The sequence below is a fragment of the Onychostruthus taczanowskii genome, unplaced genomic scaffold (genome assembly GCF_017590055.1).
Source record: "Onychostruthus taczanowskii isolate IOZ18803 unplaced genomic scaffold, ASM1759005v1 scaffold522, whole genome shotgun sequence".
NCBI lineage: Eukaryota > Metazoa > Chordata > Aves > Passeriformes > Passeridae > Onychostruthus > Onychostruthus taczanowskii.
Window position 1 is genome coordinate 4024 of NW_024502814.1, and position 11982 is coordinate 16005.

The 11982-nt window shown below is 54.7% G+C and overlaps 2 protein-coding genes across 4 annotated transcripts in view; one reads left to right on the forward strand and one right to left on the reverse strand.

Annotated features, from left to right (window-relative positions):
* Positions 1–8072, forward strand: part of RUVBL2 (RuvB like AAA ATPase 2) — a 12027-nt gene extending 3955 nt beyond the window's left edge. For all 3 annotated transcript variants that reach the window (XM_041416582.1, XM_041416583.1, XM_041416584.1), the window contains exons 5-15: positions 40–169; positions 1000–1066; positions 1177–1283; positions 2381–2474; positions 2552–2675; positions 3458–3552; positions 3645–3763; positions 3841–3960; positions 4545–4674; positions 7106–7220; positions 7977–8072. In XM_041416582.1, the coding sequence (XP_041272516.1) occupies positions 40–169; positions 1000–1066; positions 1177–1283; positions 2381–2474; positions 2552–2675; positions 3458–3552; positions 3645–3763; positions 3841–3960; positions 4545–4674; positions 7106–7220; positions 7977–8002 (1127 nt within the window). In that variant the 3' untranslated portion in view covers positions 8003–8072. The remainder of the gene's footprint in view (positions 1–39; positions 170–999; positions 1067–1176; positions 1284–2380; positions 2475–2551; positions 2676–3457; positions 3553–3644; positions 3764–3840; positions 3961–4544; positions 4675–7105; positions 7221–7976) is intronic.
* A 2-nt stretch (positions 8073–8074) lies between these two features.
* Positions 8075–11398, reverse strand: LOC121342283 (polynucleotide kinase 3'-phosphatase; the record flags this gene model as incomplete). The annotated part of the gene is made up of 8 exons (XM_041416585.1): positions 8075–8258; positions 8731–8792; positions 8893–8980; positions 9094–9203; positions 9313–9374; positions 10854–10944; positions 11036–11128; positions 11357–11398. Coding segments are annotated over 8 exons (678 nt in total), but the record flags the coding sequence as incomplete, so codon positions are not given.
* Between the last annotated feature and the right edge of the window lie 584 nt (positions 11399–11982).

Consider the following 11982-nt stretch of genomic DNA (forward strand, 5'->3'; position numbering starts at 1 on the left):
CCCCCTCCACCCCCCCAAAGCCCGTTTTTCCCCCCGCAGGCATGGCGCAGGCGCTGGGCCCCGACACGCCCTTCACGGCCATCGCGGGCAGCGAGATCTTCTCGCTGGAGATGTCGCGCACCGAGGCGCTGACCCAGGCCTTCCGCCGCTCCATCGGCGTCCGCATCAAGTACGGGGGGTCCCCACCCCAATCTGGGGGGTCCCACGCCGCCTTTCGGGGTCCCCACCCCTTCTTTTGGCCCCCCTGCCGGGTGGTTTTCTCACTTGGTTTAAGCTCTCTTTGGTTTTGTCCCTCATTTCAGAGCGCTCTGCTGAATTTTGTGGGGCCAACTCAAAATTTTGAGGTCCCCACCCCAATTTTAGGGTTCTCACCTGCTCCATTTTGGGGTCCACACGTTTTATTTTTTATTACTTCCCGTTTTTGGGCTTTCTTTTTAGGTTTTGCTCTCATTTTATTCTTTCCACCTTAATTTTATTTTTATTTTGAGGCATTTAGAGAAGGATTTGGGGGGATTTAGGGCAGTTGGGGGGGATTTAGGGGGGTTGGAAAGGTCAGGAGTCAGTTTGAGGGGAGTTTGTAACTTCGTTTCCTCACAATTTTGGGGTTCCCCATCCTAATTTAGGTGTCTCCCTCAAAATCCTGATCCATTCCAGGATCTGCCCCCCAAATTCCAGAATCTTTCCCCCATTTTCAGTCTCCCCACAGTATTTTGTGCTTCCCACTCCCCATTTTTCTCTTTTTGAGCTCAGTTTCATCTCTTCTTTCCCTATTTTGGGGTCTAACACCCCAATTTTGGGGTTTCTTCCCAAATTTTGGGGTTCCATCTCAATTTTGGGGTTCCCATATCCTGTTCTGCTACTCTGGTAGAGTCTGCACCCCCCAAATTTCACTCTCCACCCCAATTTTGGGGTTCCCCCGCCCTATTTCAATGTCCCAACACCCAAATTTCGGGGTTTCCCCCTCATTTTTGGGGTGTTCCCCCCATTTTTGCCTTACAGGGAGGAGACTGAGATCATCGAGGGGGAGGTGGTGGAAATCCAGATCGACCGCCCGGCCACCGGCACGGTGAGGGGGACCCCAAAACCCTCTTTGTGCCCCCAAAATCCCCTCAGGGCACCCCAAAACCCCTTTGAGGTTTTTTTTGGGGGGACCCCCAAACTTCCTGTTCCTCACAGGGGACCAAGGTGGGGAAGCTGACGCTGAAAACGACAGAAATGGAGACCATTTATGATTTGGGGGCGAAGATGATCGAGGCCCTGAGCAAGGAGAAGGTGCAGGCAGGGTGAGTGGGGGTCCACCAAATTGGGGAGAGCTCAAAACTTGAGGGACACCCAGAAATTGGGGTGGGGGCTGGAATTGGGGTGGGGACCCTGAAGTCTGGGGGAAAAAAGAGTGGGAAATGTGAGGGAAAAGGAGTGGGAAATGTGAGGGGAGAAAGGTGGGAAACGTGAGGGGAAAAAGGAGAAAAACACAGAAAAAAGCCAGGAAATGTGAGGTGAAAAGGCAGGACGTGTGAGAGGGAAAAGGGCAGAAAATGTGAGGGGCAAAGTGAGAAATGTGAGGGGGGAAAAAGGTGGAAAATGTGAGGGGGAAAATGGAAACATGAGGGGGGAAAACGGTGGGAAACATGAGGGGAAAAAGGGCGGGAAACGTGAGGGGAAAAAGGAGGAAAACACAAGGTAAAAAATCAGGAAATGTGAGGTGAAAAGGCAGCAAGTGTGAGAGGAAAAAGGGCAGAAAATGTGAGGGGCAAAGTGAGAAATGTGAGGGGGGAAAAAGGATGGGAAATATGAGGGGAAAAGGTGGGAAATGTGAGGGGGAAAATGGAAATGTGAGGGGGAAAAGGAGAAAAACACATGGAAAAAAGCCAGGAAATGTGAGGTGAAAAGGCAGGAAATGTGAGAGGAAAAAGGACAGAAAATGTCAGGGGCAAAGTGAGAAATGTGAGGGGGGAAAAAGGATGGGAAATATGAGGGGAAAAGGTGGGAAACATGAGGGGGAAAATGGAAACGTGAGGGGGAAAATGGTGGGAAACATGGGGGGAAAAAGGGCTGGAAACATGAGGGGAAAAAGGAGAAAAACACACGGAAAAAAGCCAGGAAATGTGAGGTGAAAAGGCAGGAAGCGTGAGAGGAAAAAGGGCACAAAATGTGAGGGAAAAGTGAGAAATGTGAAGGGGGAAAAAGGGTGGGAAATGTGAGGCGGAAAATGGAAACGTGAGGGGAAAAGGGTGGGAAACATGAGGGGAAAAAGGGAGGGAAACGTGAGGGGGAAACGGGTGGGAAAAGTGAGGGAGAAAAAGGAGGAAAATGTGAGGGGAAAAGGGTGGGAAACGTGAAAAGTGAAAAAATTACCAAAATAGTCTATTTCTGTCCCCAGGGACGTCATCACCATCGACAAGGCCACAGGGAAGATCTCGAAGCTGGGGCGCTCCTTCACCCGAGCGCGGGACTACGACGCCATGGGGGCACAGGTGAGGTTTTTGGGGGTCTCTGGGGGGTGCGGGGAGGGTTTTGGGGTGGCCCTGACCCCCTGAGTTCTGTCCCCCAGACGAAATTCGTGCAGTGCCCCGACGGGGAGCTGCAGAAGCGGCGCGAGGTCGTTCACACGGTGTCGCTGCACGAGATCGACGTCATCAACTCCCGCACCCAGGGCTTCCTCGCCCTGTTCTCAGGTACCCCGAAACTGACCCCAAAACTGACCCCAAACTGCTCACCCAGCCCAGGGCTTCCTCGCTCTGTTTTCAGTTACCCCCAGACCCAAAAACTGACCCCAAAACTGACCCCAAACTGCTCCGCACTCAGCCCAGAGGTTCCTTGCCCTGTTCTCAGGTACCCCAAAACTGACCCCAAACTGCTCCTCACCCAGCCCAGGCCTTGTTCTCAGGTACCCCCAGACTCCCAAAACTGACCCCAAAACTGACCCCAAACTGTCCCTCACCCAGCCCAGGGCTTCCTCGCCCTGTTCTCAGGTACCCCAAAACTGACCCCAAAACTGCTCCTCATCCAGCCTAGGGCTTGTTCTCAGGTACCCCCAAACCCCAAAATTGACCCCAAAACCCCAAACTGCTCCTCACCCAGCCCAGGCCTTGTTCTCGGGTACCCCCAGACCCCAAAACCCCAAACTTCTCCTCACTCAGCGCAGGGCTTCCTTGCCCTGTTCTCAGGTACCCCAAAACTGACCCCAAAACTGCTCCTCATCCAGCCTAGGGCTTGTTCTCAGGTACCCCCAAACCCCAAAACTGACCCCAAAACCCCAAACTGTCCCTCACTCAGCCCAGGGCTCCCTCGCTCTCTCCTTGGCCATCCCCAGGCTCCCAGAACTGCTCCTGGGGCCTCCATAGTGCACCTGACACACCCCAGGGGGTCTGAGCCCTCTTTTTGGGTACTCTCAGACCCCAAAACTGCACCTGGGAACCCCAAAACTGCTCCTGACTCCCCCAAACCCCAAATCCAGGTGACACAGGTGAGATCAAGCCGGAGGTGCGGGAGCAGATCAACGCCAAAGTGGCCGAGTGGCGCGAGGAGGGCAAGGCCGAGGTCATCCCTGGGGTAAGCCCAGACCCCCCAAACCCCCTCAAGAGCCCCCCAGGACCCCCCAAAACCCCCTCGAGGATCATCAAGAGCCCCCCAAAACCGCCCAGGTGCTGTTCATCGACGAGGTTCACATGTTGGACATCGAGAGCTTCTCGTTCCTCAACCGGGCCCTGGAGAGCGACATGGCGCCCGTGCTGATCATGGCCACGAACCGCGGCATCACCAGGTACCTGAGCACACCTGGGCACACCTGGGCACCCCCAAACCTCAGGTGAACCCCCCTCACGTCCACGTGTCCCTCAGGATCCGAGGCACTACCCACCGCAGCCCCCACGGGCTCCCGCTGGACCTGCTGGACCGGCTGCTGATCATCGCCACGGCCCCGTACGGCGACAAGGAGACGCGGCAGATCCTCAAAATCCGGTGGGACACCCCGAAATCCTCCTTGACGCAGCCCAAACCACGCCCTGACACACCTGGGCACCCCAAAAATCATCATCGTGGTCTTTTACGGGGGAAAAGAGACCCAGAAAGTTCTCAAAATAGGGGTGGGGACCTCCAAAAACCATCTCTGACACCCCCAAAATCAAGCTGAACCCTGAAAGCCACCCTGGACACCCCAAACACCCCGAACCTCAAACATGGCTGGTGTCCCTCAACACACCTGGGCTGCTCTTCAGGGTACCCCCAAAATCCTTGACACCCCAAAAGCCTTCTGGGGTACCCCATAACTCTCTCCAGAGGCCCTGAGCACTCTTGGGGTGCCCCTTAACTCCCTCAGAGTGCCCCCAGACACCCCAAAATCCCCTCTGGGCCACCCCTAATCCCCACAGGGTGCCCCCAACCCCTTAAGGACCCCCCAGTTGCCCACCTGGGTCCTCATCTGCCCCCCTGGGTACCCCATAACCCCACTGGGGTGCCCCAGGGCCTCTTGTGGAGGCCCCCTGCCCCTTTTTTGGGGATCCCGCGGCCATTTTGGGGTCCCCCTGACTGGTTTGGGGCTGCAGGTGCGAGGAGGAGGACGTGGAGATGACGGAGGACGCGTACGCGGTGCTGACGCGCATCGGGCTGGAGACGTCGCTGCGCTACGCCATACAGCTCATCACCGCCGCCAGCCTGGTGGCCAGGAAACGCAAGGTGGGCCAAAGCCCAGAGACACCCCAAAATTTGGGGAATGGTGTCCCAAAACTGGGGTCAGGACAGGGGGTGGGACCCCAAATGATGGGGGCAGCGCTGTGGGGCCTGGACATGGGGTGCTGAGGGAGGTTTGGGGGGCTCTGGGGGAGGTTTGTGGTGACAAAGGGTGGATTTGGGGTGGTCCTGATGGTTTGGGGTCACATATGAGCTTTGGGAAAAGGGTGGGAAATGTGAGCGGGGAAAGAGCGGGAAATGTGAGGGGGAAAAGGGTGGGAAACGTGAGGGGGAAAAGGGCGGGAAAACACGAGGGAGGAAAAAAGGCAAGAAATAGGAGAAAAGGGTGGGAAATGTGAGGGGGAAAAGGGCAGGAGATGTGAGGAGGCAAAAGAGTGAAAAACAGAAAAAGAGAGCGGGAAACGTGAGGGGAGAAAACGGCGGGAAATGTGAGGGGAGAAAAGGGCTGGAAATACGAGGAGGCAAAAGAGTGAAAAACAAGAAAAGATTGGGAAATAGGTGAAATATTTGTGGGAAACATGAGGGGGGAGAAGGGCGGGAAACATGAGGGAGGAAAAAAGGCAAGAAATGGGAGAAAAGGGTGCGAAACATGAGGGGAGAAAGGGCAGGAAATGTGAGGAGGCAAGAGAGTGAAAAACAGAAAAAGAGAGTGGGAAACGTGAGATGAAATATTTGCGGGAAACATGAGGGGAGAAAAGGGGTGGAAGCGTGAGAGTGAAACGTGAGGGGAGAAAAGAGTGGGAAACGTGAGGGGAAGAAGAGTAGGAAATATCAGGGGGAAAAGGGCAGGAAACGTGAGGAGGCAAAAGAGTGAAAAACAAGAAGAGTGGGAAACGTGAAGTGAAATATTTGCAGGAAACGTGAGGGGAGACAAGGGAGGGAAGCGTGAGGGTGAAGCGTGAGGGGAGAAAAGAATGGGAAACGTGAGGGGAGACAAGGGAGGGAAGCGTGAGAGTGAAATGTGAGGGGAGAAAAGAGTGGGAAACTTGAGGAGAAAAAGAGGAAACATGAGGGGAAAAAGGGCAGGAAATGTGAGGAGGCAAAATAGTGAAAAACAAGAAAAGAGTGGGAAGTAGGTGAAATATTTGCAGGAAATGTGAGGGGAGAAAAGGGTGCCAAACATGAGGGGAGAAAGGGCAGGAAATGTGAGGAGGCAAGAGAGTGAAAAACAAGAAGAGAATGGGAAACGTGAGGTGAAATATTTGCGGGAAACGTGAGGGGAAAAAGAGGAGGAAATATCAGGGGGCAAAGGGCAGGAAACGTGAGGAGGCAAATCAGTGAAAAACAAGAAGAGAGTGGGAAGGAGGTGAAATATTTGCGGGAAACGTGAGGGGAAAAAGAGGAGGAAATATCAGGGGGCAAAGGGCAGGAAACGTGAGGAGGCAAATCAGTGAAAAACAAGAAGAGAGTGGGAAGGAGGTGAAATATTTGCGGGAAACGTGAGGGGAAAAAGAGGAGGAAATATCAGGGGGCAAAGGGCAGGAAACGTGAGGAGGCAAATGAGTGAAAAACAAGAAGAGAGTGGGAAGTAGGTGAAATATTTGCAGGAAATGTGAGGGGAGAAAACGGTGGGAAACGTGAGGGGAGAAAAGAGCGGGAAATGTGAGGGGAGAAAAGGGTGCGAAACATGAGGGGAGAAAGGGCAGGAAATGTGAGGAGGCAAGAGAGTGAAAAACAAGAAGAGAATGGGAAACGTGAGGCGAAATATTTGCGTGAGGGGAGAAAAGGGTGTGAAACATGAGGGGAGAAAGGGCAGGAAATGTGACGAGGCAAAAGAGTGAAAAACAAGAAAAGAGAGTGGGAAATGTGAAGTGAAATATTTGTGGGAAACGTGAGGGGAGAAAAGGGAGGGAAGCGTGAGGGTGAAACGTGAGGGGAGAAAAGAGTGGGAAACATGAGGAGAAAAAGAGTAGGAAACACGAGGGGAAAAAGGGCAGGAAATGTGAGGAGGCAAGAGAGTGAAAAGAAGAGAATGGGAAGTTGGTGAAATATTTGCAGGAAATGTGAGGGGAGAAAAGGGTGTGAAACATGAGGGGAGAAAGGGCGGGAAACGGGACGAGGCAAAAGAGCGAAAAACAAGAAAAGAGAATGGGAAATGTGAGGTGAAGTATTTGTGGGAAACGTGAGGGGAGAAAAGGGAGAGAAACGTGAGGGGAGAAAGGGCAGGAAATGTCAGGAGGCAAGAGTTAAAAACAAGAAAAGAGAGTGGGAAACCTGAGGTGAAAAATTTTGCGGGAAACGTGATGGGGGGGAAGGGGGAGGGAAGCGTTGAGGAGAGAAAAGGGAGGGAAGCATGAGGGTGAAACGTGAGGGGAGAAAAGAGGGGGAAGCGTGAGGGGAGAAAGAGTGAAAAGCAGGAAAAGAGAGCGGGAAACGCCAAGTGCAATATTTTTGGGTTGATGTGTGTGGCTGGCAGGGCACGGAGGTGGGGGTGGAGGACATCAAGCGCGTGTATTCGCTGTTCCTGGACGAGTCGCGCTCCACGCAGTACATGAGGGAGTACCAGGAGGCCTTCCTGTTCAACGAGCTCCGTGAGCACCGAGGGACACGGGGGGACAGCGGGGGGGGACACCCGGGGGTCTCCAAAGCAGGGTGGGTAACGTAGGGCAACACGGAGGGCGGGCAGGGAGGGGTAAAAGTGGGAGAAAATCGGGGTAAACGGCTAAAAATGGCGGGGTGGGGAGCGGAAATGAATTGGGAGGGATGAGGTGGAAATGAAGTGGAAGGGATGAAGGAAAAAGAAGGGAAATGGGCAACGCAGCAGGGGGAAAAAATGGATGGAGTTTGGCAAAAAATAGAAGAAGTAGAGGAAAAAATGTGCCAAATGGGGTGAAACGTGAGAAATTAGGTAAAAAATGATGAAACTAGAGAGAAATAAGATGAAAAATAAGGAGCTGGGGCAAACATAGGGGAAGCTGAGTAAGAATGGATTATAAAATCAGGAGAAATGGAGTGCAAAATGAAGAAATTGGAGGAAGAGGAGAAAACTGGGCAAAAGTAAGGGGAGGAATTGGCCAAGAATTGGGTAAATAGGAAAAAAATGGGGTCAAAGTTGGGGGCAAAGGGGTGAAAGTGGAAGAAATTAGGTAAAAATTGGGAAAATCAGGTAAAAAAATGGTAAAATTATGTAAAAATGAAAGAATTGGGGCAAAAATAATTGAAAATGGGATGGTAAAACTTGAAGAAAGTAGATAAAAATTAAAAGATGTGGGCAAAAGAGTAAACTGGGGGGGACTTGGGGATGCTGGGGGGTTCCTGACTCAGCCCCTCTCCCCTTCTCTCCACAGAGGGTGAATCCATGGAAACACCGTGACCCCCCCAGTGCCCCTCCCCCACTCACCCCTCCCCCCCTTTGTACAATAAATCTGATTTGGAGCCCAAAATCTCCCAAAAATGGGGGGAGGGGCAGTGCCTTTATTTGGGGGTTCAGTGGGGGTCTTCATCCATCGCTGAACTGGAAGAAGAGGCGCCTCCGTTGGGGGTCTGGGGGGTCCCCAAAATGGGGCACAAAGGGGATCTGGAGGATTTGGGAGAAGCCTTCGGAGAGGTCGGGGGCCACAAATTGTTTCCTGAGGGGGAGGAAATGGGGGGAAAATCACCCAGATTTGGGTAAAGTGGGAGGAAAAATGGCTCCAGATGGGGGAAAACCCAGCAAAAATGGGATAAACCCACCCAAGTGAGGAGAAAGGAGGGGAGCAAAAGGCAAAAGCCCACCCAAAATGAGGCAGAGAATAGAACAGGGAAAAGCCCCCAAAACTGGGAAAGAGGCAAAAACATGGAAAACAGAACAAAGAAAAAGTAATGGAGCTAAATAATGGAGAAAGGGCAAAAACCCCAAACCAGCCCCAAATTCCCCCAACTCCCCCAAAGCCTCTAAACCATCCCTACAGAGCTCCCAAAACATCTCAAATGCCTCAAGATTCCTCTCAGATCCCCCAAAATCCCCTCCAAGCCCCTTTAGATCCTTCCCAAGGATTCCCCAAAACAACTCAGATCCCCCAAAATTCCCCCTGGGCCCCCCCAGACCCAATCCCCTCTCACTTGTAGCTGAACAGAACAGCGTCAGTGACGGGGACGTGGCCGGTCTGCGTCATATCCCGGAACTTTTTGGGGTGAAAACCCAAAGGAAAGGGTTCAGATGTGCTGAGGGTTCAGCCTCACCCCTCAGGAGGAGGATCATGACCCCCTCAGCCCCCTCCTCACCCTGCAGTTGTGCCGCGCCTGCTCCAGGCTCGCCGTGAACTGGAGGCACCGACATGGCACCGCGGCCTCCTGGGCACAGGACACGAACCTGGGGGAGCAGGGCGGGTCAGGGGGTCCCCAAAACCCCAGAAAAGGGGTCCAAGGGCTGGGGGGGAGCGGTTCCCAGTGCCCTCCCAGTGCCCTCCCAGTTCCCAGACTGGCCTTTGCCGCGATTCGGGGTCAGGGTTGGTGTTGTCCACAACAACGGGGCGGCCGCGAGCCAGGGCGGCCGAGCAGGCGGAGACGCAGCGTTGCCACGAGCCCAGCGTGTCCTGGGGGTGACCGGGGTGCCACAGAGCTCACACCGGGCCAGGGTGGCTCAGCAGGCAGGGACACAGAGCGGCCATGAGCCCAGAGGTCCCACGGGGCTCGGGAACTCACCCTGTTCACGTATTCGTATCCTGCCGGGACCAGGTGCCGCTTCACGAAAGTGGATTTGCCGGCTGAGGGGAAAAGTTTCCCTTTTTCCTCTCACATTTCCCACGGTTTTCCACAGTTTACAACCCTTTTTTCCCCCCCACTCATGTTTCATGCCCTTTTCCCCTCCTCACGCTTCCCACTATTTTCCCCTCATGTTTCCCGTTCTTTTTCCCCTCACGAGTCCTGCCATTTTCCCCTCTCACATTTCCCACCCTTTTCTTCCCTCACGTTTCCCCCCTTTTCTCCCCTCACATTTCCTGCAATTTTCCTCTCATGTTTTCCACCCTTTCTTCCCCTCATGTTTTTTGCCCTTTTCCCCCCCGTTTCCCACTCTTTTTTCCCTCGTTTCCTGCTTTTTCCCATCACATTTCCCGTCCTTTTTCTCCTCAAGTTTTCTGCCCTTTTCTCCCTTCATGTTTCCTACTCTTTTTCCCCTCATGTTTCCTGCTTTTTCCCCTCACATTTCCCATCCTTTTTCTCCTCACACTTGCCACTCTTTTCTCCCCTCACACTTCCCGCCATTTTCCCTCCCCTTGCGTTTCCCGCCCTTTCTCCCCTCACGCTTCCTGCTCTTTTTTCCCCTCCTGTTTCCTGCTCTTTTTCCCCTCACGTTTCCCGCTCTTTTCTCCCCTCACTCTTCCCGCCATTTTCCCTCCCCTCACGTTTCCCCCTTTTCTCCCCTCACGCTTCCCACCATTTTCCCTCCCTTCATGTTTCCTGCCCTTTTCCCCCCGTTTCCCACTTTTCCCCTCTTATTTCCTGTTCTTTTCCCCTCATGTTTCCCACTTTTCCCCCTCACATTTCCCGTCCTTTTTCCCCTCAAGTTTTCTGCCCTTTTCTCCCTTCACGTTTCCCGCTCTTTTCTCCCCTCACGCTTCCCGCCATTTTCCCTCCCCTCACGTTTCCCGCCCTTTTTCCCCTCACGTTTCCCGCTCTTTTCTCCCCTCACACTTTCTGCTCTCTTCTCCCCTCGCGCTTCCCGCCATTTTCCCTCCCCTCACGTTTCCCGCTCATTTCTCCCCTCACATTTCCTGCTCTTTTCTCCCCTCATGCTTCTAGCCATTTTCCCTCCCCTCACGGTTCCCACTCTCTTTTCTCCCCTCACGCTTCCCACTCTTTTCTCCCCTCACGCTTCCTGCCTTTTTCCCTCTCCTCACATTTCCCGCCCTTTTCTCCCCTCACGTTTCCCGCTCTTTTCTCCCCTCACATTTCCCGCTCTTTTCTCCCCTCACGTTTCCCGCTCTTTTCTCCCCTCACGTTTCCCGCTCTTTTCTCCCCTCACGTTTCCCGCTCTTTTCTCCCCTCGCGCTTCCCGCCATTTCCGCCATTTTCCCTCCCCTCACGCTTCCCGCCATTTTCCCTCCCCTCACGTTTCCCGCCCTTTTTCCCCTCACGTTTCTCGCCATTTTTCCTCCCTTTTTCCTCTCTCTTTTCTCCCCTCAGGGACGGGAAGCAGGGCTGGCTCAGCAGCCACGGCAGCGGTCAGCCCAGCGGTCACTTACCCCCAGGGAAGCCGACGGTCAGCAGCACCTCGGGCCCGTCCGACACCAGTTCAGCCTCGGGGAGCTGCTGGGGGGCTTTGTCCAGGTCACGCTGGGGACAAAGGTCAAAGGTCAGCATTGGGGACAGGCTCAGTGGTCATTTCTGGGGTCACTGGTCATTTCTGGGCTCGGGGGTCACTCACGGGGTCGAAGGCTGGGAGGTTAAAGGGCGCTGGGGCCCAGCCCAGGAACTGCTCCTCAGGAGTCAGGAACCGCAAACCCGCGTTGAGAGCGAACTGGGAACACTGGGGTCAGCTGGGGGAACTGGGAGGGACTGGGGGGTGAACTGGGGGAACTGGAAGGGACTGGGGGGTGAACTGGGAACACTGGGGTCAGCTGGGGGAACTGGGAGGGACATTCCCCCAGGACCCCCAAAACTGCCCCAGAATTCCCCCAGAACTGCCCCAGAATTCCCCCAGGACCCCCAGAACTGCCCCAGGAGCCCTCAGGTGCTCACCCCCCACGTAGAAACTGTCGGGCACCGACACCGTCACGTCCCCGTTCGCCTGCGGGACCCACACCAGTGACCCCAGTTCACACCAGGGACCCCAGTTCACACCAGCGACCCCAGTTCACACCAGCGACCCCGGTTCACACCAGCGACCCCAGTTCACACCAGTGACCCCAGTTCACACCAGCGACCCCAGTTCACACCAGCGACCCCAGTTCACACCAGGGACCCCAGTTCACACCAGCGACCCCTCTGACCCCCCCAACAGCTCCCAGTGCACCCCCTCAGTTCTTCCCAGTTCTTGCCAGTCCCCTCCCAGTCTCTCCCAGACCCCTCCCAATTCTCCCAATTCCTTCCAGTCCCTCCCAGTCCCCTCCCAGCCTCTCCCAGTTCCCTCCCAGTCCCTCCCAATTCCTCCCAGGTCTCCCCAGTCTCTTCCCAGTGCCCCCAGTCCCTCCCAGCACCCTCCCAGTGTCCCGCTCTGTCCCCAGTGCCTCCCAGTCTCTCCCAGTTCCCTCCCAGCCCCTCCCAGTCCTCTCCCAGTCCCTCCTAATTTCTCCCAGTCCCTTCTCAGCGGCCACCCTCAGTCCCTCCCAACCCCCTCACAGTACTTCCCAGTGCCCCCAGTCCCTTCCCAGT